At 46.7% G+C, this 23,968-nt stretch overlaps 1 protein-coding gene across 9 annotated transcripts in view; it reads right to left on the bottom strand.

Moving 5' to 3' along the window:
* The window catches only part of LOC146799881 (uncharacterized), a 638,539-nt gene that overhangs the window by 307,147 nt on the left and 307,424 nt on the right, over positions 1-23,968 (bottom strand). For 5 of the 9 annotated variants that reach the window (XM_085620807.1, XM_085620804.1, XM_085620811.1 and 2 more), the window contains 5 exons: positions 17,659-17,772; positions 15,500-15,616; positions 13,193-13,267; positions 12,829-12,936; positions 12,394-12,498 (listed from right to left, as the gene is read on the bottom strand). In XM_085620807.1, coding sequence (XP_085476933.1) covers positions 12,394-12,498; positions 12,829-12,936; positions 13,193-13,267; positions 15,500-15,616; positions 17,659-17,772 — 519 coding nt within the window. The remainder of the gene's footprint in view (positions 1-12,393; positions 12,499-12,828; positions 12,937-13,192; positions 13,268-15,499; positions 15,617-17,658; positions 17,773-23,968) is intronic. The other 4 variants (XM_085620809.1, XM_085620806.1, XM_085620805.1 and 1 more) reach the window with 3 other exon arrangements.

Genomic DNA, 23,968 nt, shown 5'->3' with positions numbered 1-23,968 from the left:
GGCCTTTTTGAGTACCTCGTCATGCCGTTCGGTCTGTGCAACGCCCCGGCAGCCTTTCAGTACTTTTTGAATGAGGTATTCAGAGAGGAGTTGGATATCTACGTGGTCGTATATATCGACGACATCCTCATCTATTCGTCCAGTGTGGAGGAGCACGTACACCACGTCAAAGCTGTGCTCCAAAAGCTGAGGGAAAACATGCTGTTTTGTAAACTCAGCAAGTGTGACTTCCACGTCACATCCGTGGAATTCCTCGGAGTGATGCTGAGTCCAGAGGGACAGGAGATGGCAGAACGAAAGATCAAGGCGGTGAAAGAATGGCCGGTGCCCCAAAGCGTGAAGGACGTCCAAAGTTTCATTGGCTTCGCCAACTTTTACAGGCGGTTTATAGATGGATTTTCAGGATTGGTGGCCCCAATCACACAGCTACTGAGGAAGTCCAAGGAGTTTGTCTGGTCCCCTGAAGCGAACAAAGCCTTTGAGGCCCTGAAAAGCGCCTTTGGTAAGGCACCGGTGTTGGCTCACCCCGATCCGGATCTCCCCTACGTGGTGGAAGCGGACGCATCGGATGTGGCGCTGGGGGCTATCTTGTCCCAACGCAACCACGACACAGGGGTGCTTCATCCCGTTGCGTACAAGTCCCGCAAACTCAACGACGCCGAACGCAACTACCATATTGCGGAGAAGGAGCTTCTCGCAATCAAGGACGCCTTCACCGAATGGAGGCATTGGTTGATGGGGGCAAGACATGTGGTATCGGTGTACACGGACCATCGGAACCTACAGTTCATGACGGCCACAAGACACCTTTCTCCCAGACAGCTGCGGTGGATGATCTTCTTTGCGGGGCTCAACTTCCGCATCACATATCGGCCGGGGACGGAAAACCGGAAGGCGGACGCCCTGTCCCGTCAATCTGCAGTTAAGGAACCGTTGCCTGCGACCGAGCATTCCATCATTTCCCAGAGGATGGTATTGGGGGTTATCCAACCGGATACTTTCCTGAGGGGAATAAAGAGAGGGATCAGGTCATTCGCATGGCGGAGGTGGCTCCTCAGTCACAGAGAATGGCAGCTGAAGGACGGGATACCCCTGAAGGGCAGGTGCCTATTGATACCCACGCCTAGGCTAAGGAAACAAGCATTCATCTGGTGCCATGACTCTCCATGCGCAGGTCATTTGGGCTTTGAAAAAACGGTGGCTAGCATGGGACGACATTTCTGGTGGCCAACCATGAGAGTGGATGTCAGGAGGTGGGGACAGGAGTGTCCTACGTGTGCTACCATGAAGGCCGACCATGGCCGAACCCAAGGGCTCTTACATCCACTTCCGACCCCGGATAGACCATGGGATAGCATATCACTGGACTTCGTGGTGGGCCTACCGGTAGACCAGGGGATGACGGCAATACTAGTGGTGGTGGATTACTTGACGAAAATGGGGCACTTCATCCCCTGCAAGAGAGTCCCTACGGCCGGGGAATTGGCGTCACTACTCCTAAAGAATGTGGTACGACTGCATGGATTACCTGGGGTGATCGTGTCGGACCGGGGGTCGCAGTTTACTGCGCAATTCTGGAAGACTTGGTGCACTGCGCTGCATGTTAAGACCGCCCTGTCCACCAGCTACCACCCTCAAACGGACGGCCAAACTGAGCGCCTGAACCAAACGCTCAAAGAGTATCTGCGATGTTTTGTGGACCAGGGCAGGGAAGAATGGGTCGACTTGCTATGGGTTGCAGAGATCGCCTATAACAACGCCACTCACAGCTCCACACAGTCATCTCCGTTCTATAGCAACTATGGCCAACATCCCAGGTTCTTGCCATTTCTACATCCGTTCAGAGTGGACAGGATTCCCGCCACAGCGGACAGGGTGGCACACATAAAAGACACGTTGATGCGCTCAAGGGCTGTCCTAATAGAGGCCAAGAGAAGATACAAGGCTGCGGCAGACAGGAAGAGAAGGCCCGGGCCACTGTACCGCACTGGAGACTACGTCTGGATATTCACAAGAAACATGAGGTTTCGAAAGAACAGTGTGTTCCATCCCAAGTACATGGGCCCCTATCGAATTACCAAGTGTATGGGTCCCGTGAACGTGAAGGTGTGCTTGCCCCAGTCATTGCGGATACACCCTGTCTTTCATGTATCATTGCTCAAACCAGCACCCTCCAAGCCGTCTGGGACACCTAGGCCGGTATGCGTGGAGTCGGAGGTGGAGTATGAAGTGTCGGGCATACGGGCGTCCCAATGGCGCAGGGGGAAGCTGTGGTACCTGGTTGCGTGGAAAGGCTATGGCCCGGAGGAGCAGTCATGGGAACCGGCTGAAGGGGTTCATGCTCCGCGCTTGGTCTCCTTGTTCCATCGGCGTTTTCCTGCCAGCGCTGGACCCGTGGGGAGCCGCTGAGAGGGAGGATGTACTGTCAAGAATTCCTGTCATGCGAGGGGAGGAAAACGGTAACCAGCGAAAACGGACTACATCTCCCAGGATGCTTAGCGGTTGAGAGGTTATGTAAACAGGAGAGCTGTTACATAACTCAAGGAAAACACGCTCTTATGTAAAACAGGAGAGCTGTTACATAACTCAATGAAAACACGCCCTTATGTAAACAGGAGAGCTGTTACATAACTCAAGGAAAACACGCCCTTATGTAAACAGGAGAGCTGTTACATAACTCAAGGAAAACACGCCCTTATGTAAACAGGAGAGCTGTTACATAACTCAAGGAAAACACGCTCTTATGTAAAACAGGAGAGCTGTTACATAACTCAATGAAAACACGCCCTTATGTAAACAGGAGAGCTGTTACATAACTCAAGGAAAACACGCCCTTATGTAAACAGGAGAGCTGTTACATAACTCAAGGAAAACAACGCCCTATAAAGGGAGGAACCGGGAGGTACAACGCTGTCGGATATTGTGTTTACACCGACGTACCTGCTTAGTGAAGAGCAGTGTTCCGGAGTGGTGCTCCAGTAAGGCAAGAACGGAGGTAGGTCGAGTCGTTACTTCCTGGGCCGTGTCTTGCCCCATCGTCACCTGTGAAGGACCCGGAAGCTCTACCGGATAACCATTGAGCTTCGCCTTTTGACTCGGCTGAGTCAAAGCGCAGTGGCGCTTTTGCTGGTTGGAGTCGTAACTCCCAGCCCGACCAGAGATACAGGGACTGCCAGCTGTAACGCACACCAGGAGGTGTTTGCCGCGTTACAGACTCGGAAGTCCACAGGATCGATCGAGCGGCTGCTCTCGGTTCAGTCTTCTTTGCTTGTGATTGGGGTATCGGTGACGCATCACCAGGAGGTGACTCCGCGTCCCGGTGCAGTCTGAGGAAGAGGTTGAGCGGCTGCTCCCTTCAGGTAGAGACCCCGGCTGGGTGTTTCCCTGACTCCTCGATTCTCCCCAACACTCTTCGTGCCCCTCACAGCCTACCGATTGGCATTGTCGGCCATTTCATTTCTGCCCTCTGTTGGCATACGCCGGGATCGGCGTATATGCAGAGGACGGTTAGGACCATCCGTGCTGTGGGCTGGTAACGTACTTAGCCTGGAGGATTCCAGTGACTATAACCTTTGTTTATTCCTTGTATTATTTTTGCCTTCATTAAAATAACTAAACCTTCACAAGTGGGTGCGTTCTCATTATCGTGTCTGTTAAACGATCCTGAGACGTACAGGGCGTTACACTCGGACACAACGCTAAACGGGAGAATGGAAACTGAACTCGTGGGAACTACGGGACCCACAGGTGCTTGCAGAGATTAGAGTAGATACAGAACTATATTTCCGGGAAAATGTAGGGTCAGTGGATTATGCCATTATTCTGTGGGAGGCTTATAAACCAGTCCTCCGGGATAGAGCCCAAAATATCATAGCATCTAAGAAACGTAAGGAGAGTGAGGAGGTAGCAAGAATTGAAGCGCAGCTCCTGCAGACTGAATCGCAAGCCACCACAGGCGGGAACTCCTCCCAGTTGAGAAGACTGACACACCTACAGCAAGAATACCTTGCGCTAGCCAAAAGGGATGTGCAGCATGCAATACAGGCCATGCATAGGTGACAGTATGATGCCAGTGATAAAACAGGTAGACTGCTAGCATGGCTAAGCAAAAAGGAGCTGGAAAGCAGATGGGTAGCCCAAATACAGATGGAAGATGGACAGGTCCACGTAACCCGATGCAATAGCGCACGCCTTTGCAGGATATTACGAGGCCTTCCATGTGAAACGATCCCTAGCAGACACTGAGCAGACCCACACATATTTGCTATCTATACAGCTCCCTAGGCTAGACTCAGGTGAATCACAAACACCCGAGGAAAAGTTAACAAAAGAGGAAATTGTAGAAGCAGTAGGCCAGATGAAAGCAGGGAAGGCCTCTGGTCCCAATGGACTACCTCCGGAATTGTTTAACCAGCACCTGTACCTAGAGGCGCAAGAACTAGGCAATCTCCCCCGAAGACCTGCCGACAGCCACTATTGTGGTGATACCCAAAGAAGGGCGGCCGCCACAGATGTGGTTCGTATAGGCCCATCTCCCTCATAAACATGGAGACTAAAATATTGGCCAGTATTCCGGCCAATAGACTCACTAAGGTCATCACGGGACTTGTTCACAGGGATCAGTTGGGTTTTATGCCTAAGAGGTCGACGAGACTTAACCATAGAAGAGTATCTAACTGGTTGGAGATTGTACAAAATAGAACTGACCCACATCTCATACTGTCCCTAGATGCTGAGAAAGCAATCAACACAGTCCATTGGCCGTTTCTCATGGCAGTACTCGAAAAGCTGGGATTTGGTCCTGAGTTCAGGAGGTGGATAGCCATTTTGTACGAATGGCCGGTGGCAAGGGTTAGAGTCAATGGGGTGACGTCTCGGAAATTCCCAAAAGGAAGGGGCACTAGACAGGGTTGCCCCCTGTCCCCTTTGCTTTTCGCAATGGTTTTGGAACCCCTTGCATGTGTCATCCGAGTGCATCCCTACATAACTGGTTTTCGTGTGGATGACATCGACGAGCGTATCTCTTTGTACGCCGACGACATACTGTTCTATGTCACAAACCCCAAAACGACACTCCCAAATATTATGATGAGCTGCGAGGAATATGGCACACACGCAGGGTACAGAATTAATTGGAGAAAGTCATGTATTTATCCGGCAGGGCAGAATGCCGAGCACGCGGTCTACCCAAGCCAACTACAGGTTGCACCCACTGGGATAAAATATTTAGGTATTTACTTTACGCAGGATAAGCCGCTGGTGCTAGAGCAGAACATATATAAGGTGCTTGGGGAATTCCGCTTAGACGCGGAACGATGGGCATCACTACACCTGACGCTGCTTGGAAGAGCGGCACTCTTCAAAATAATACTTCCAAAATTTTTATATGTTTTGCAAAATACCTACCACCCTATTCCAGAATAGGTGTTCACCAAGATTGATGATATTCTAAGAAAGTTCCTCTGGGGAGGGAAACCCCCTAGGATAGCATTGGGAAATCTACAATGCAACCAATACAGTGGTGGCATTTCTCTGCCGGACCTTCGGGCCTATTACTGGGCAGCCCATTTGATAGTAGTGAACAAATGGGCATTTGGAGAAAGGGACTACCCTGCACACGCGTCGGAACACACACAGTTCATGAAAAGGCCATACTCACACTATCTTTATGGGGGCAAGGGAATCGCAAAGCGGTTGCCGGCCACACAAATTGTGATAATGGTGTGGAAGAAAGTAGAGACGCATGAGATGGGACGGCCGGGTGACCAAGGAAACCCCGCTCTGGGTGGAAACACGGCTCAGGGAATTTGCCAAGCTGACAGGCTTTCAGAAATGGGACTTGGTGGGCATTTCTCAGCTCAAAGACATAGTATATCGTAAGGAACTGGTGACGTTCTCGTGCCTCCAGAATGAGTACGATATGAACAAAACGCAGTATTTTAAATACCTGCAATTGAAACATGCTTGGCGGGCACAACAGATTGACATGGAGGGCCTCCCTGAGTATGCCCCGCTAGAAGGACGGCTATTGATGGACGCAATTGGGGAAAAGGCAGTGTCCTGGACATATAAGACAATTATGAACACACCGGACCCTTTACGAAAGCTAAGGTCAAACTGGGAGGCAGATCTGGGGGACACAGACGACAGATTGGGAAATGGCTCTGATGCATCCCAGGGAAGTAGCTATTAGATCAAGACTTTGACTAATCCAATTTAAATATTTACACAGAATGTATTATGACAGAGCCCGGCTGCATAGGATAGGTAGAGCCGAGTCACCCAACTGCCTGAAATGTAAGACCACAGAGGGGACCTTTTTTCACACGGTCTGGGGGTGCACATGCACAGATATATCGGGGAACGCTGCTGAGGGAGCTGGAACTTATTCTGCAGGAATCAAACCCCCAAATCCCATGTTTATTTTGCTGGGCATACCTACGGAGGTTGATCTCCCCAGAGTGAAACGGGCGCTGCTCCAGCTGGGCTTGATAGTAGCCAAAAGAGACTTGGCAAGGGCATGGGGTGTCGCGTCTAATCCAACACTAGAAGAATGGCGAAGGGGTATGGATATGTATATGCTAGGAGAGAAGACAACCTACAAAGCAAAGGGGTGCCCGAAAACATTCTGGAAAATATGGAACCATGGTTGACACATTATGGTCTTACGCTCACTGACTCACAGTAAATTGAGGGGGTGAGAGGATGCATGGGGGGGGGGGGTAAAGGGGTCCTGTTGAAAAGAATTATTTTTGTATCATTGACTATTTATGTGACAATATTGTCGAACTCTGCTCTGGTTGTAATGAAGGAAGAAATGAGATGCTTTGAATATCTGACTTGTTTTTGTAATGTAACTAAGAAAATGCAAATAAATACATTCCCAAAAAAAAAGGCGGCTTTTGATTGGGTGACTTGGAGTTTTCTATGGGGAAAATTAGAACTAAAGGGATCACCGCTATTAAAGCAATGTATCTTAAACCATATGCACGGCTTCAGCTAATGGGCGATGTCTGAAATTACAAAGGTGTCAAGGGTAACCAGGCAGGGGTGTCCCTGCTCACCAATCTTGTTTGCTCTGTATTTAAACACGCTGATCGAGAAGATTATAAATAATCAGGGAATAAAACCAATTATATGTGAAGGGCATGAGACCAACGTGCTCGCATACGCCAACATTGCCCCTTCAGGATCAGTGGTGACAATGGCAATGTGGGAAATTGAAGCCATTGCCAGAGAATTTGGGCCAACAATCTGGCTATGCATTGAATAAGGAGAAAACACAAATCATATGTACAGATAATCTCTCCTTTCATGACCTGCAACGTGTGGATACACCTGTGCATCTCAGCGTCTGCATCAGCTGCAAAGTAGTAACTATAAGCAAGATCAATTTTACTCCCCTGGTTTAAGAAAATCTCCACTGACTTAAAGCGCATAATTGGGCTTCACTTATCCATTATTGGTAGCGGTAATGTCCTCAAGATGACAATACTACCGAAAATGTTAGATCCATTTCGGCCACTGACGGTAGCTATCGATGAATCAATTTTGAAGACGTTAGACTCAATCTTCATCAATTTTATTTGGCAATATGGGAAGGTGAGGCAGTCACTGAAGTATCTCTCTCTCCCACAGGGACGGGGTGGGCTGTCGGTCTCTAATATCACACTATACTATTGGGCATCTCTTCTACAGCAAATGACCATATTATTTTCTGTGGATAGTGAAATGACAGCTCAGGAAAGCCTCAGTGTCCTGCCCACAACCTACAAGCTTGCTCTAGGGAAGAAGGCTGATGGACTGCTGCTGTAGCAGCTAGAACCGAGCTATTTAAAAAAAAGTCTGATTCAAGGTTACGTTCAAAGCCTGGAAAGTATGGAGCAAGGTGTGCAAATTTATGAAGATCCCGAAATATTGTAGGTATACACCACTGTGGCGCTCTTCTTGTTTTCCATTTTTATTTTATGATGCAATGGGAAGGCAGTGGGAGCAGCACGGCCTAACAAAAGGAAAATGCTACTTTTTTTTTTTTTTCTTTTTCTTTTAAACGATTTTATGTCTTTGTGGACTGCTTATCTTTTATGGTCTATGACCGAAATAAAGATTATTTTGAATTGAATTGAATTGCTACTTACCAGTATGCATCTGGTCTTTGCATGTGGAGCTGTAGATTCGTATACTTGTGCAAAATCCTTTAGAAAGACTAAACAACTTTTATGACTTTCTCCCCACCTCATAAAGGCAATCCTATCTCAAAATCTGGGCTTGCAAGGTGGATTGTTAAATGCATCCAAATATGCTATGCTAAAGTCAAATGCACCTTAACCATTCCCCCGAGAGCTCACTCCACACGTAAACTAGGGGCGTCTATGGCCTTCTTAGGGAACATTCCCCTAGATGACATCTGCTAAACAGCAACTTACGTCTACACCACACACGTTCACAAAACACTATTGTAGATCGCCATCTGGTGTTGGGCTCAGATGTTTGCACTTTGTTTTTGTCTTGGAAGAAGTCTTTGTAGTCACGAGGTAGGTGACTCCTCCTTAGGACGATAGTGCCCATGGGCATCGACTCCATCTCCAGATTGTTTTGCCATGGAGGGTTATGATGGAGTTAGTAAGAAATAGAAAAAGGATGTCTATGTGTGATGTATCTAAGTAAGATAGTACTGGAATAGATAGAGGTATCTGTGGAGGTGGGTTGGCTTATATGAATCTACAGCTCTACATGACAAGAACAGATGCATACTGGTAAGTAGCATTTTTGCGTTCGAGGTATATGAGCTGTAGACCATATACTTGTGCATAGACTTTACAGCAGTTATCCTGTTAGCGGTGGCTACCTGTATCTGTTGCAGTGGTTTGAAAAAGTATTCTTAATACAGCCTGGCCCACACTAGCTTGTTGTTTTGCTCGCACGTCTACACAATAGTGTTGTGTGTGGTGTAGACCAAGTTGCTGATTTGCAGATGTCATCTAGAGAAATGTTCCCTAAGAATGCCATAGACACCCCTAGTTTACAAGCAGAGTGAGGTCTAGCCGGAATGGTTATGGTGCGTTTGGCTTTAGCATAGCATATTTGGGTGCATTTAACAATCCACCTTGCAAGCCCTGATTTTGAGATTGGATTGCCTTTATGAGGTGGGGAGAAAGCCACAAAAAGTTGTTTAGTCTTTCTAAAGAATTTTGCACAAGTATACGATCTACAGCTCATATGCCTCTTACATAGGGTACCTTAACCTCTTGGATCAGATTTGCCCAATTACACATCTGCAGCAAGGGCTCGGCATCCCAGACAGCATATACTTTAAATATATGCAAATTCGGCAATTTCTTAACAAATACAGAGTCGCCATATCCGTAGATAAAATACCTCTCCTGGAGGCAGTTGTTCGGGACGATTGAAAAATAAGAATATATTTATAGTATTTTGCTGGACAACCTGCCGGACGACCTCGAAAAGATCGAAGCAAAAAGGGCTAGGAACCTAGGTGACCCTGATGTTGATTTAGATAAGGCAATCGCACTAGCCGCAATGATTTTCTTATCCGCTAGCCTGCAGGTGCAGCATTATAGAACTTTATGCAATCTGTATTTTACCCTGGACAAACGGTTTGGGAGGGGTAAAAGAACGGACAAGTACCCAGCTGTGGGGAAGGCCTGGCCACACTGATGCAAATGTTTTATGACTGTGCCAATTTACTCCCTCTGAAGGAAGGGTTGGAACTCTTTAGGGAGGGATTGTTCGAGCGTAGGATAAGTCTTTGTCCCACTATGATGATTTTGGGCCACAAAAGCAATAGCGGCTAGGGTACTACTCAGACACATTTTGTTTTTGTACCAGTAGCTATCACCATACTGTTAATTGCTGCTGCATGGAAGGACCCGGGGCCTCCGTAGTTCCAGATCTGGCTAGCCCATCTGCTGGGCATTTTTAATCAAGAGGTAGCTCTTTATGAATGCATGGAAAGACAGGCCAGGAAGTTGGGAAAAACAAAACTGGTCACCTATTTTGGCGTGGAAAAACCACAGAGGCTGTACAACCAATCTACTTGTGGGCTGTCTATAGTTATTTTATCTGCTTTTATTGGTCCACTAACCTATACTAATTTATAATTAAGATAATTAGTTGGTATCAGAAGGGCTGCTTTCAACATACAGGCTATGCATTATTTTGTGGCGGCCCAAGCATGCCCTCCCCAGCAAATTGCCGTTATTTGATGTAATGTAAATATGGATGAAATGTTTTAATTAAGCTGCTATTATTGTTTTTTTTAAACTTCCCCGATATACGATTGTTGCAAATTACAGTTTTTTTTATATTGCATTATTAACATCATGTATTTCTCTGGGTAAAACAAAAAGAAAAAAAGAAAAAAGAAAAAAAAGCATTTTGGTACCCCCACTTTTCCTCGGCCCCCGCTTGACGGTTCACCACAAAATATTTCCATGAAGAAACGAAGAGGAAAAAGAGCATTTTCCTGGAATGTTTTGTGAAGATTCATCAAACAGCGCCAAAGTTATTAGCAAAAAAAAGGCATTTCACAGATAAACACCATCCTAGCTATAACTACATAGTGAGGACTGCAACTCTGAAATATTACTGCTGGATTCGCTGGGCAAGGTTGTGGGTAGAGTGGTGCTCGAGCGTCTCCAGCGGTGGGCGGAGGATGGTGGGGTCCTCTCCGATCTCCAATTCGGATTCCGGGAGGGCTTTGGCACAATAGAACAGGCCCTGAATCTATCAATGATGGTGAGCAAATACGTATACGCAAAACGGGGCAAGCTATAACATGGTCTATGTAGACCTTTCCGCTGCCTTTGATTGCGTTTCCCATCTTAAGCTCTGGTCAGTTTTGTTACAATTAGGAGTTGACGCCCCCCTCGTAGATTTTTTGAGGGAGCTATATTCCAATGTCAAAACTCCTACTTGGAATAATTTGTATTTATGGCTGTGTTCAAACTATCATGACTGAATGATCGCCCCCTCCCGCCCAAGTTTTTGGACTGATGCTGCTGTTTTTTTCCTTTTTTTTTCCACTCTGTAGTGCGCTGGATCCTGCTGTCCCATCCCATTATGAACAAATACTAGACAAAATAGCTGTGCAGACTGAGCGGTGGATTACACTTCTGCTCTCCCTGGTGGTCAGAGTGGTGCTGGTCAAAATGTGAATTCTTCTAAAGCTGCTTTATTTCTTTGTTAATGTTCCTATCCCCTGGGAAGCATTGCTTTGAGTCGGTGCGCTCTTTGCTTATACGACTGATTTGGGCAGAAGGGCCACCTTTGTATCTGTTGGGACAGACTAACACGGTTGTATGTCCAAGGGGGGTTTCTGGTATCGGAACCAGAGAGACTTCCTAGCGGTTCAGGCACATTATGCTATTTTCTGGGTCAACGAACACTGCGAGTGTCCACACCTGGCTATTGAGGCAGACCAGCTTGACAAAGGAGCGATAAACACAATCCTAGCAGCGCTACTTCCGAGGCCTCACAGGATCATTGAAACAATATGCTGCACACACTGGGAGTTTATAACCCTGGCAGAACTTTATGGCTTAATGCACCTGGCCTGGACTTGCCTGCCGATGCAGGCATTTTGGTCCGACATGGTCCCTGTGGTCATTGAAAAAGCTGGTACATTCTTGCAGTGTGCTCTTCTTCCCCTCTTTCTGGAATTCATAGCGGACATTCCAATAAGCCTATGGCAGCTGGTTGCCCAACTACTGTTTTTGGCTTGGTGATGTGTAGCCAAGGCCTGGCATAAGGGCCCTGCACCACGGATAAGTGGCTGACTGCAGGATGTGGTGTTCTGTAATCCAGTAGCAGAGTCGTATGCTATACTGCAAACCCCAAGAGCGCGACCAAGAGATATATGGGGCCCTATCAGACAGTACATGGCAGAGCTACCCTTGTCTCAGAAGACAGCACCCAGGATGTACATGTGTAGGTGATTGTGTATGTTTGTGCATGTGCTGGGGAGGAAGGGGGTCTCCCTACTCCTTTTCTGAGACACTTGTACAAGGTCATAGTCATCGCAACTGCATTTCCCTCCGATCCTCGATATCCTGAGATCACCAGCAGTTCCCATAAGACAGTTTTTCAATCTACACTGTTGACCCAGAGCGGCTCCTCCGATTCCTAGTACTAGCAGACTGCCTTGTACATGCGGACTGTCTTTTGTATTGTTTTCCTGTTCATTATTGTACACAGGTTTTAAGCGAATCAATAAAACGAATTTATAAATGTTTACATTCTTTCTTAGCCAACTTGGACATACCACTGAAATGTTATTAAACTTAACAGCAGAGTCACAAACTGAGGCCCAAAATCATTTATTCCTGTGACTGATGACATATTCATACGATTCCATGTAGAAAGGTAATTTACCTGTTGGGCACAATATATTCTTAACTTCTTCGGAGCACTGAGCATTCGCGAGAAAGGCCCATTGACCTTTTTGGTCCGAGGGCATCACTATCTTAAACACTTCTTCTGCAATAATAAAGAAAACAAAGAATTATTTCATAGCTGGAAGGTGTCCTGGTCGTCTTCATCTCCCTCCTGGCCTCATTACATCGTCTCCTTCCACAGTCAGGAGGTGGGGCATTGAACACATCTGCCACCTCCTTGCTCTCCTCATTCGTCCATCCATTCATTCATTTCATAGTACCCGGGGCCAGACACAAGGCCCTGGACATCTGTCACCCCTGCGCTCATGTCATTCGTCCATTCCACAGTCAGTCACTGTAGCCGGAGCACCATTGCTCTTCTTATGACTGACTGTTACATGTTTATGTGATTCTATGTAGAAAGACAACTTGCCTGCTGGGCAGAAGACATCTTTATCTTCCTCAGAGCATGGATCCGCGATGGGATAGGCTTCTCTCCCTTCTGGGATGCTGTCCGAGCCCATCACCTTGAACACTTCTTCTGTAATAATGGAGAAACCAAAGAATTATTTCATAGTCAAACAACTTGGGGAATGTCCTGCTCGTCTTGCACTCCATACTGGCGTCATTACATCCATTTATTTCAGTCAGTCACTGTAGCAGATTGTGGGGCCTTGGACACCTCGGCCTCCTCCCTTCATGTCACAGTACGTTCCTGGATGCAACAGCATCCATGCTCCCCTTTTGACTGCGACTGATTACATAGGCATGTGATTCCAAGTAGAAAGAGAAGTTACCTGCTGGGCAGAAGGTATTTTTAACTCGCTTCACTTTGATGCTGTCTGAGACCATCACGAGGTTGAACACATCTTCTGTAATAGTGGGGAAAACAAAGAATTATTTCAGCCAATCACATAAGCTGCAGTGGCCTGGACCTCTTAACTGCCCACTGGCCTCGTTACATCCGTTCATTCCGCAGTCAGCCACTGCAGAAAGAGGTGGGGCACTGAGCTCTTGTTTCCTCAGCTCACATAATAAATGCAGTGTCCTCCTCGTCTGTAATTGTTGGCATTTCTACAGACAAATCTAGCAGGGCTGTGTCCGTGCCTCTACCATGTCTGAAGCCAGTCTGACCTCACCTCAGAATGTTAAAAACTGTTGTGTGACTGCCTTCTTTATGGCCTGCTCTACCACAATGTGTGGCAACACAAAAAGATGGACGGAATGCTGAACATTGTCAAGCATTCACCCCCGTCACAGATCTGGATTAAATCCATTGTTCCTTTTCTTACCATGCCACCCCAGTTTGGACCCAGCCATATGCAAATCAGTCTTGACTCTGCTCCCCATGGGAACAGTCCAGACCGAACTGCAAGGCCAGGTTGTCACCAGACAGGAAATCAAGCATCCTGGGACCGGTTTTGGGGTATCAGCCCTCATCAGACAGGCTAGCATGAATCCAATGTGAGCACAGGACCTATATCTGGGCATACCCTTTGCACTAGGGGTGACTACAGCAACACAAAAAAGATTATGGACGAATTGCTGAACATTGTCAAACACTCACCCCCAGTCACAGATCAAGATGGACAGTAGATTCAAGCATGAGGAAACCGGTCTCAGGATGCTTGTTTTCTGGTCCAGGGAGGACCTGGCCTGGCAGTTTGGGCTGTACGATTCCCATGGGAGCGGGGTCAAGACTCACTTGCATATGTCTGGGTCCAAACTTGGGTGGAGTGGCGAGCAAAAGAATGATGGATTTACCCCAGATCTATGACTGGGGGTGAATGCTCGACAATGTTCAGCATTCTGTCTATCATCTTTTTGTGTTGCTATAAGTTTCTTTAGTGGCACCATAATTGTCTCTTTACAGTCAATCTCAGCACCGCAGGGGTCCCATGGTGCCATCTGTCTCTGAACTCTATCCCTGCACAGCAGGAGTGCTACCATACTATATTACAAAATATATTTGGATGCCTCCATGTAGGTAATTCAACCCCTGCACAGCAGGGCTACCATTGTGCCATCTGTCTCTGAACTGCTACAATACAATATTATAGCACAAAGGGACAGATGTACAAAGAAGGTTGTCGGAGGTAAACTCTTGGATTCAGAGATTGCGACCAAACAACTGCATTTTGCAATGTTTTAAACACATTTTAGGAGTCGGTGGCTTTTTATCGACTCCTAAAATGGGATTAAAAATGTATAAGGAATCACTATCAAGAAATGGCACGTTAAAGGTGTCCCTTCCAAAGAGCAATTCCTAATAATGTGTATCAATGGTTTAGGACCCAAAAAACAGTTGTAAACCATTGAAAAGTTGCTGACCCTTAAGTTGTTGTTGTAACCCATTCCCTTGAGGACCCTATCACTTTATGAAACTTAAAAAAAAAAAAATATATATATATATATATATATATATATATATATATATATATATATATATAGGTAGGCAGTGGTCTCTGGGACTTCAGTCAAATTTCAGACAAACTTTTAAAAAAAACACACACACACACAAAAGTAAACTTTTCTCTTTTAAACACAGTCTGGTTTCCTTTAAGCAACACAGGCTGCATTAAAAAAAAAAAAAAGAAAAAAAGTTTACTTTACTTGAACTGTAATGACAGATATGGCGGTCTGCTGACCCCAGCAGGCCACAATCGCAGCGATGGCCTCCAATTGTCACAATTTACATCCTACCTCATTAATATTCATGAGGAAAAATCAAATTCGGAAATCAACTATGATTCTGAACTTTAAGAACTAACAGATTAATAGGTCAGCTCTTAAAAATCTTTACTGGTCACAAAAATACTAGTCGCAGTTTGCGCGCTGCATTTGGAGACTAGATATTAGTACATCTGGCCTTATAACACTACAAGACATTATTATACATTTTTTGAAAAGCTTCAGTGAAGTTGGTCAAAAAAGTGGGGTGTCATAGTATTTGCTTTAAAGTTGATGTTCTTTCTCTGCCAGCTGAATGTACCAGTGAATTGCTTTTAATCTTAATAGCCGAGTCACAATAAACTGACGCCTAATAACATTCTTGCCTAGGACTGATTACATATTTATACGATTCCATCGAGCTGATAACTTACCTGCCGGGCAGAAAGTATTTCTAACTTCCTCAGAGCGCTGATCAGCTACGGAAATGGTCTCTCTCGCTTCTTTGATGCTGCCCAAGACCTGCATCATGTTTATGTTGAACACTTCTGCTATAATGGGTAAAACAAATAATAATTTCACAGTCAATCACGTGAGCTGTAGTTTCCTGGTCCTCTTCAGACCCTGGGAGAGTTGCCATGGTTACATCTGGTAATAAAATGTTAATTTATGTTTGAAAAAACTGAAATTCAATGGAATAAAAAAATCAAAGGTCAAAGTGAAGTTATAGTTAGGGATTGTAAGAATATCTTACTTTACATGAAAACATTATAGCGAGGTGAAAATGTCAGTTATAAGTTAACATTTGCACTAAACGAACATTAAAATTCACCAATTATAGTTAACAGAAGAAACTATACCTCGTGCCCTCGCCATTCCCAGCTTGTACCCTTATATATGAAATCACTCATGAAATGTTCTATGACATCACACATGACATCCAAAATTATATCAATGATGACAACACTGTGCATAGGGGGCGAAAGTTATTGTTTCTTCAGTTAACTGTAAATGGTGAATTTTCAACCAAATACAATGTCACTTTAACCCCTTGTGCGCTCATGACGGAACCACGCCGTCATGAGCCACGGGCGGCGTGTGCTCATGACGGCGTGGTTCCGTCATGCTGCGGCCGTTGGCGGCCGCTCCTCCCACGCGGCTCTAATTCCCCACCTGTGCGGGCGAAATAGAGAGTGGGCGGAGTCGTGACGGAACCACGCCGTCATGAGCACAGCTCGCCCGTGACTCATGACGGCGTGGTTCCGTCATGAGCATGGCGGCGCCGCGCTCACCCCCCCAGCGCTGCGGCGGAATTCGCGCCGCAGCGAAGGGGTTAACCTTTCCAGTGATTATATGCCGCTGTTAACTGCAGTTCGTGACTCCACGAAGGAGTCCGGATCACTATATCCGCGTTTTCCAGGCCACCCAAGGAGCGGATCAGTGTGGTTTGAGGCGTTTTGGGGACTCGGGAGGAGTATTTGCTTTAAACTGCTTCGACTACCACAGCCCTGAATAGCGTTCTTAATGTTATCCTGATGGTTTTGTTTTACAGACATTGCCGGCTGAAGTCACTTGCCGAGCATGCGGTGAGAGAGCCTGCTGGGACTTGCAGTTTACTACTGGGATTGCAGGTTTTAACTGGCCTATCAGGAGAGCCACCAATGGCGGAACAACTGGAGGAATTTAAACAGAACTGTGGTTGATCGGGGGAGGAGCGGGCATTTGAGAAAGGCAATGTCCGAAACTCGTCATGCCCATGCTCTTTGCAATAAATCCCCTGTTTGAAGTACCCCATGGTGTCATATATATATATATCTGCTCCAGTCCAGCATTAAAACGCTGAGCACTCAGGGGTGGGTGCCGGTCAGGGATCATGATGGTGGGTCCACGGATTCATAACAGGCTCAGAACTTCTAAAAATTAAGAGACCGCAAACGCGTGAGAGGAGAAAGACTCGATGTATTCAACGAGTCACAAAACAAATAGGACGCATTTCAGCTCGCGCCTTTTTAGACTGTCAGTGTGTTTGCAGCAATAACGTGCTTATATTTGCAACAGTAATTCGGATGTCCTGTTAAGTCATTAGTACATCAACATAGTAAACGGACTTGCATTTGGGAAGGAGACCAATGCTGTGTAAAAGTGGCGCCATCTTTGAACATCATGATATTCTTTTTTTTTTTTTTTTAAAGAATTTTTATTGATTTTTCCCCAACCATCGCAGCATTAAATCAACGTTACATACAATAGCCTCGTGCAAGAGAGCTAGGCAACTCAGGACAGTTCAGGAGTATCATCATGATATTCTTACTGCTCATGCGACTACATCCAAGCCGGGACATTTTACACAGCTGTTGGAGATCTAGAATTCACTTATAACAAATTCTCTAAAGAAAATAAGTTGATTCATGGTGTTAATAACACTTAATGATATAATATTTGCTTTAATGTTGATGTTCTTTCTCTGTCAGCTCCATGTACCAGTGAATTGCTTTTAATCTTAATAGCCGAGTCACAATAAACTGATGCCTAATAACATTCTTGCCTATGACCGATACATATTTATACGATTCCATATAGAAAGATATCTTACCTGCCGGGTAGAAATTATTTCGAACTACCTCAGAGCGCTGATCAGCTACGGGAATGGTCTCTCTCTCTTCTTTGATGCTGCCCGAGACCTGCATCATGTTGAATTCTTCTGCTGCTATAATGGGGAAAACAAATAATTATTTCACAGACAATCACATGAGAAGTACAGTTTCCTGGTCCTCTTCAAACCCTGGGGGAGTTGGCATGGTTACACCTGGTAATAAAATGTTAATTTATGTAAAAAAACGGAAATTCAATGTACATACATACATATATATATATGGAAAATGTTACTTACCCAGTAAGCATCTGTTCTTGGCATGGAGAGCTGTAGAGTCACATGCTGTGCATAGCTCGCCATCTACTGTTGGGTCCGGATCTTTGCAAGTTGTTTTTCTTCAAAGAAGTCTTTTCCAGTCACGAGGTAGGTAACTCCTCCTTTCGGTGCTAGTGCGCATGGGCATCGACTCCATTGTTACATGATTTTCCCGCAGTAGGTGAGAATGAATATAGTAAAGGTAGACTAGAGATGTCCATGCCTATGTATGTAAAATAAGTAAGAACTGCAACAGGTATAGGTAACCAGGGACGCAGGTGGGCGCATGAGAATCTACAGCTCTACATGCCAAGCACAGATGCTTACTGGATAAGTAACATTTTCCGTTCGAGGCATGTGGGCTGTAGATCACATGCTTTGCATAGACTATACAGCAGTACTCTCCCACAGCGGTGGCTAACCTGTAGCTGGTGCAGTTGTTTGAAAGAGTGTTTTAAGTACTGCCTGGCCACATTAGCTTGTTGCCTCGCTAACATCTACACAATGGTGTTAGGTGAATGTGTGCTGTGTAGACCATGTTGCTGCCTTACAGATGTCAGCTAAGGGAATATTCCCAAAGAAGGCCATAGTAGCCCCTATTTTGCGGGTGGACTGCGCTCTAGGGGGTATTGGCAATGTTCTTTTTGCATTTTTATAACGTGTTTGGATACATTTTACAATCCATCTTGCTATACCCGATTTAGAATAGGGATTGCCTTTGTGTGGTGGTGAAAAATCAACAAAGAGTAGCTTTGCCTTACAAAAATCTTTTGCTCTTTCTACATAACATAGCAGGGCTCTTCTAACATCAAGTGTGTGTAGATCTCGTTCTGCTACAGAATCAGGTTGAGAAAAGAACACCGGTAACTCGACTGATTGATTGATGTTAAAAGCAGAAACCACTTTTGGAAGAAATTTGGGATTGGTTCTAAGAACTACCTTGTCTTTGTGAAGTTAGAAGACAGGATCTTGTATAGTTAGTGCCTGGAGTTCACCAACTCTCCTTAAGGAATTGATTGCAAGGGAGACACTGTATTTGACATTGGTTCAAAAGGTGGTCCCATTAGCCTTGTGAGGACTATGTTCAACTTCCATACTGGTGCAAGTGGAGCTCTTGGGGGACGCGCTATTGCTTTTGGGTGAATGCCACTTTCAAAGGTTGCTGACCTGCCGTGAGGGGAACGGCACTTTGTGAAGCTCCTACCTGGCTCGTGGGCTGTTACTCGACGCGTGGGGAGAGGAATACGAACTACATCCCCCAGGATCCTCTGTTGCGGGCGCCGCCGCCTGCATCATCAGGCTGCGCCAGGGGGGTCAAAAGGCTGCCTCAGAACCCGCAGCGCGGGACGCGCTATTGCTTTTGGGTGAATGCCACTTTCAAAGGTTACTGACCTGCCGTGAGGGGAACGGCACTTTGTGAAGCTCCTACCTGGCTCGTGGGCTGTTACTCGACGCGTGGGGAGAGGAATACGAACTACATCCCCCAGGATCCTCTGTTGCGGGCGCCGCCGCCTGCATCATCAGGCTGCGCCCGGGGGGTCAAAAGGCTGCCTCAGAACCCGCAGCGCGGGACGCGCTATTGCTTTTGGGTGAATGCCACTTTCAAAGGTTACTGACCTGCCGTGAGGGGAACGGCACTTTGTGAAGCTCCTACCTGGCTCGTGGGCTGTTACTCGACGCGTGGGGAGAGGAATACGAACTACATCCCCCAGGATCCTCTGTTGCGGGCGCCGCCGCCTGCATCATCAGGCTGCGCCCGGGGGGTCAAAAGGCTGCCTCAGAACCCGCAGCGCGGGACGCGCTATTGCTTTTGGGTGAATGCCACTTTCAAAGGTTACTGACCTGCCGTGAGGGGAACGGCACTTTGTGAAGCTCCTACCTGGCTCGTGGGCTGTTACTCGACGCGTGGGGAGAGGAATACGAACTACATCCCCCAGGATCCTCTGTTGCGGGCGCCGCCGCCTGCATCATCAGGCTGCGCCCGGGGGGTCAAAAGGCTGCCTCAGAACCCGCAGCGCGGGACGCGCTATTGCTTTTGGGTGAATGCCACTTTCAAAGGTTACTGACCTGCCGTGAGGGGAACGGCACTTTGTGAAGCTCCTACCTGGCTCGTGGGCTGTTACTCGACGCGTGGGGAGAGGAATACGAACTACATCCCCCAGGATCCTCTGTTGCGGGCGCCGCCGCCTGCATCATCAGGCTGCGCCCGGGAGGTCAAAAGGCTGCCTCAGAACCCGCAGCGCGGGACGCGCGCGGGCAGCGCCCGTCCTTGCCCGTCTCTGACCGATCCTGACTGGACTGGGCAACATCTCTAACGCTGCCGTGACACTAAATCCAAGGTAGAAGGGCGTACTCATCTTTGTCCAGTCTCGACAGTGATTGTTGCATCCCCTTGCTTAGCTCCATAGCCTCCCATTCTGCACAGCGAGTATTGTGTTCTAGTGGAGTTGTATTTTACTCTCATGTAATTGTTTCTTCTAGGCTAACGAATACATTGGCCCTAGTATTGCACGCTTAGTACAAATGGCGTCCAAAGGTAAACGTACATGCGGGGGTGGGTCTGTGACCGGTACACTCGACCATTTCATTACAAGAGCTGTATCATGTCTTGAGCACGAACTGGCTATTACTGAGCGTCGCTTGTCTGTTGAGTTAGCGCAAGCTAGACGCTCTTCTTTGGGTATTTTGGCTGGGGCAAAATCTCCTTTGAAGTTAGCGGTCCAGAATGGGGGTGAATTAGTTCTTCAGGAGAATGTTGGGACAAGTCCTACCACATCGCACCCCTGCAGTGCCGTGTGTGATGCTCCTGGGGACTCTGGTGACTCTGCAATAATAACTCGCAACCCCCCTATCTCTAATCAATTAGTTATAACCCACCCGCAGACTAGGGCTAGCAAAAGAATTGTAAATCCCCCTAATGCCAAGAGGAAACGAGTAGGGGGGTCCCAGGGAGGGAGGAAGGCCAAACACCCTAATGTTACGGAAAAATCTCCAATGGGGGTTACACAGGGCGAAGTTCCCCCATCTCCTAGTGAGAATATTTCTTGTCATATAGACCAGCCCCAACCGAGTAATATGGTCCTCGAAATAGAAAATTTTTTCCGTTCTCTGATTCTTCCCGTGCTGGAAAGGGTTAAGCAAGTTAGTGAGAAGGTAGATAGATTAGAACAAACTGTTCTGGATAATTTTTGCTCACTGAAAAATGTTATTAAATTAGCTACCAAGGCATGGGACAATCCTGTAGGGGTGTCCTCTACCCTTCCTACTCCTCCGCAGACATCCTCTAACAATGAAGTAGTGCATGGGGTTTTACCCGAGGTCGCTCCCCCCAAGGTGCAGGTCATTGATAATTCTAATAGTACTAGCCAATGTATTGACAATTTGGGAGACAATCTTCCGAGAGTGCCTAGTACTAATGCTGGAAAAAAGTCTATGAACCAAAAAGGGTCCTGGGAACCTGGGGTCAAAAACAGTATATCACCTAGGGCTCATATCCATCTGCCCCCTGCCTGTACACCCTATGTTGCTGTTTTAACTGGAGTCCCAGAACTACAGGAAGGTGTTCCGGAATCGTACCAGCAACTAAAGAACAAAGTTACGTTTTGGCTAAATAGGAACAGACCGCTTCCTAACCACCTAGATGGAAAGATCCTCTTCACTAGAAGGGTTAGTTGGGTAGGTCCAAGACCCAAAGATGTCACAGGGGACTCAATTTTAGTCAACTTTGCAGATAGTCGTACAGTGCATTATATTTGTGACCCCCGACTGGCTTGCGACCAGTCAAAAATTAGGGTGCATGATCTAGGGTTTTTTTATAACTCTTACCCTGCAGGACTTAGTCCACATCTGGAAAATTGGGAAGCAAATGATTTGTGCTCTCCAGTAGCTTTTGCCTGACCGATATCCGGGCCGCAGTTATTTACTACACCCCTTAGTACGAGTATACTTGTTGGAGGGCCTAAGTTCAACAAACCTCTACGTTACTCCCCTGTTACCGGGGTGGACAAGACAATAGATGTAGTTGTAGCAACCCCTGATTTGTCTATGGGATCAGAATGTGGACTCGTGCAGCTGTGTGCGAACTCTGCCCATGTCCAAGGCCAAGGAAGGGAGGGGGGGTGTATGGTTTCTTGGAATATTGCAGGCTTGAAATCAAAGATGGACTCACCGGATTGGCTAGGCTACATAGGCAACTTTGATGTCTGCCTTTTCCAGGAAACCTGGACCTGTGAGCCTCAGTTTCTACAGGGATTTTTGAATTTCTATGTCCCCGCAATCCAGGGTATAAGGGGACGTCCAAAGGGAGGACTGACAATGTGGGTCCGACAGGACATATTTCCAAAGGCTTTTGCAATACCTACTGGGTCCGAAGATATTCAACTAGTGAGGGTGTCACTTGGAACCCTTGGTGATTTGGACATCTACAACTTGTATTTGAGGGACCCTAATAGGACAGGCTCCCAGGTTTTGGCTCTCTTGGTCTCCATTATTGACCAGCACTCAGGTGGGAGGCGAATAGTGGTAGCCGGGGATTTTAATATCACCTTTGAACCGCTCCTAGACCCCGATTCTGGGTGGGGCAATGAAGCTGTGGAAGACCAATTGTGGGGGGTACCAGCTCTTGACCTCAGTCCAATTAAAAGGTGGACTGAGATTATTGTTCAGACCAATGCTCTCTGTTTTGAGCATGGTCTGAGGGCCCTGAATGGGAGGACGCCAGGTGATAAACAAGGGGCGAAGACTTTTGACAATGGTCGACATTCTAGTAGGATCGATTACGTCCTATGTAGCTTACAATTATGGCAACCAGCTTTAGATATGGTGGTTGAGGTTAGAGTTGAGAGTGACCATAACCCTATCTGTGTTGCGCACAGATGGTGGTCTAGTAATCGTTTAATACCTGGTGGAATGGTTCCGTGCGTGCCTGAGGTAACTCTAACAAATAATATGCGTAGGCTCAAGTGGGGGGAGCTCGAGCATAACACCCTGGCCATTGCCGATATAGATAACAAATTAGTTGATTCTATTGCTGAGCTTAAGGGTTTGCTATTCCAAGATCCAGGCAATAACAAAGTCACTGCATGCCATGAGAAGTTGTTTGCTGAAATAGGTTCCTATTTTACGAAGCCCTTGAGGAACAAGAATAAGGCTCCAACTAAGAAAAATAGATGGTATGACGGTGTTTGTAGGGAATCCAGGTCCAACCTAGTGAAAGCCCTGTCTAGTGGTGTACTGGAGGGTATCCGTTCCGCCAGACTAGCATACAAAAAAGCTGTAAGGATGGCCAAAAAAAACTGGGACGAGCAACACTGGCTGGATTTAAAAAGTGCATGCCATACCCGAGATTCCCGGCTATTTTGGAACATTCTCAAGTGGGGCCATGGTGGGCGCCCTGATAGCCCCTCCAACTATGTTTCACAGGCAGAGTGGGTACAATATTTCGAACCTCAATATGCTTGTAACATTTTGTTTAACTTTGCATGGGTGCCAAATCATGTTTTCTATTCCCAGGGTCCCTTTTGTATCCAAGACGCCAGTAGGGCTTTGTGCTCAGTTACCAGTGGACGTGCCCCCGGCCAGGACAGGGTTCCTTCGGACGTCTTTATTCACAATAAGGGTAACTGGAGCAAGTATATAACCCTATTGGCTAACGCTGTGGCTGCAGGCGTGCCAGTCCCAAAATCTTGGAGGGGGGCAGTTATTATACCTGTATTCAAGAAAGGCGACAGGACGCTCCCGGGAAACTATAGGCCAATTAGCCTCATCGATTCTATTCAGAAGGTGGTAGGGAGGATGGTCTTGAACCAAATACAAGAATGGATGGATGATAATAACATTCTGTCACCCTTCCAAGCTGGTTTTCGGAAACTAACCAGCACGGTGGACCAAGTCTTTTACTTTGTCCAGCTCCACTGGAAAGTGGTGACATTGGGGAACGGCAGTCTTTATGTAGCTTTTGTTGACTTAAGGGCTGCCTTCGATCTTGTACCACGAC

Source organism: Triturus cristatus, chromosome 8 (assembly GCF_964204655.1).
Source record: "Triturus cristatus chromosome 8, aTriCri1.1, whole genome shotgun sequence".
Taxonomy (NCBI): Eukaryota; Metazoa; Chordata; class Amphibia; order Caudata; family Salamandridae; genus Triturus; species Triturus cristatus.
Note: the sequence above shows the minus strand (reverse complement) of the source record. Positions and strands in the feature narration are given on the sequence as shown.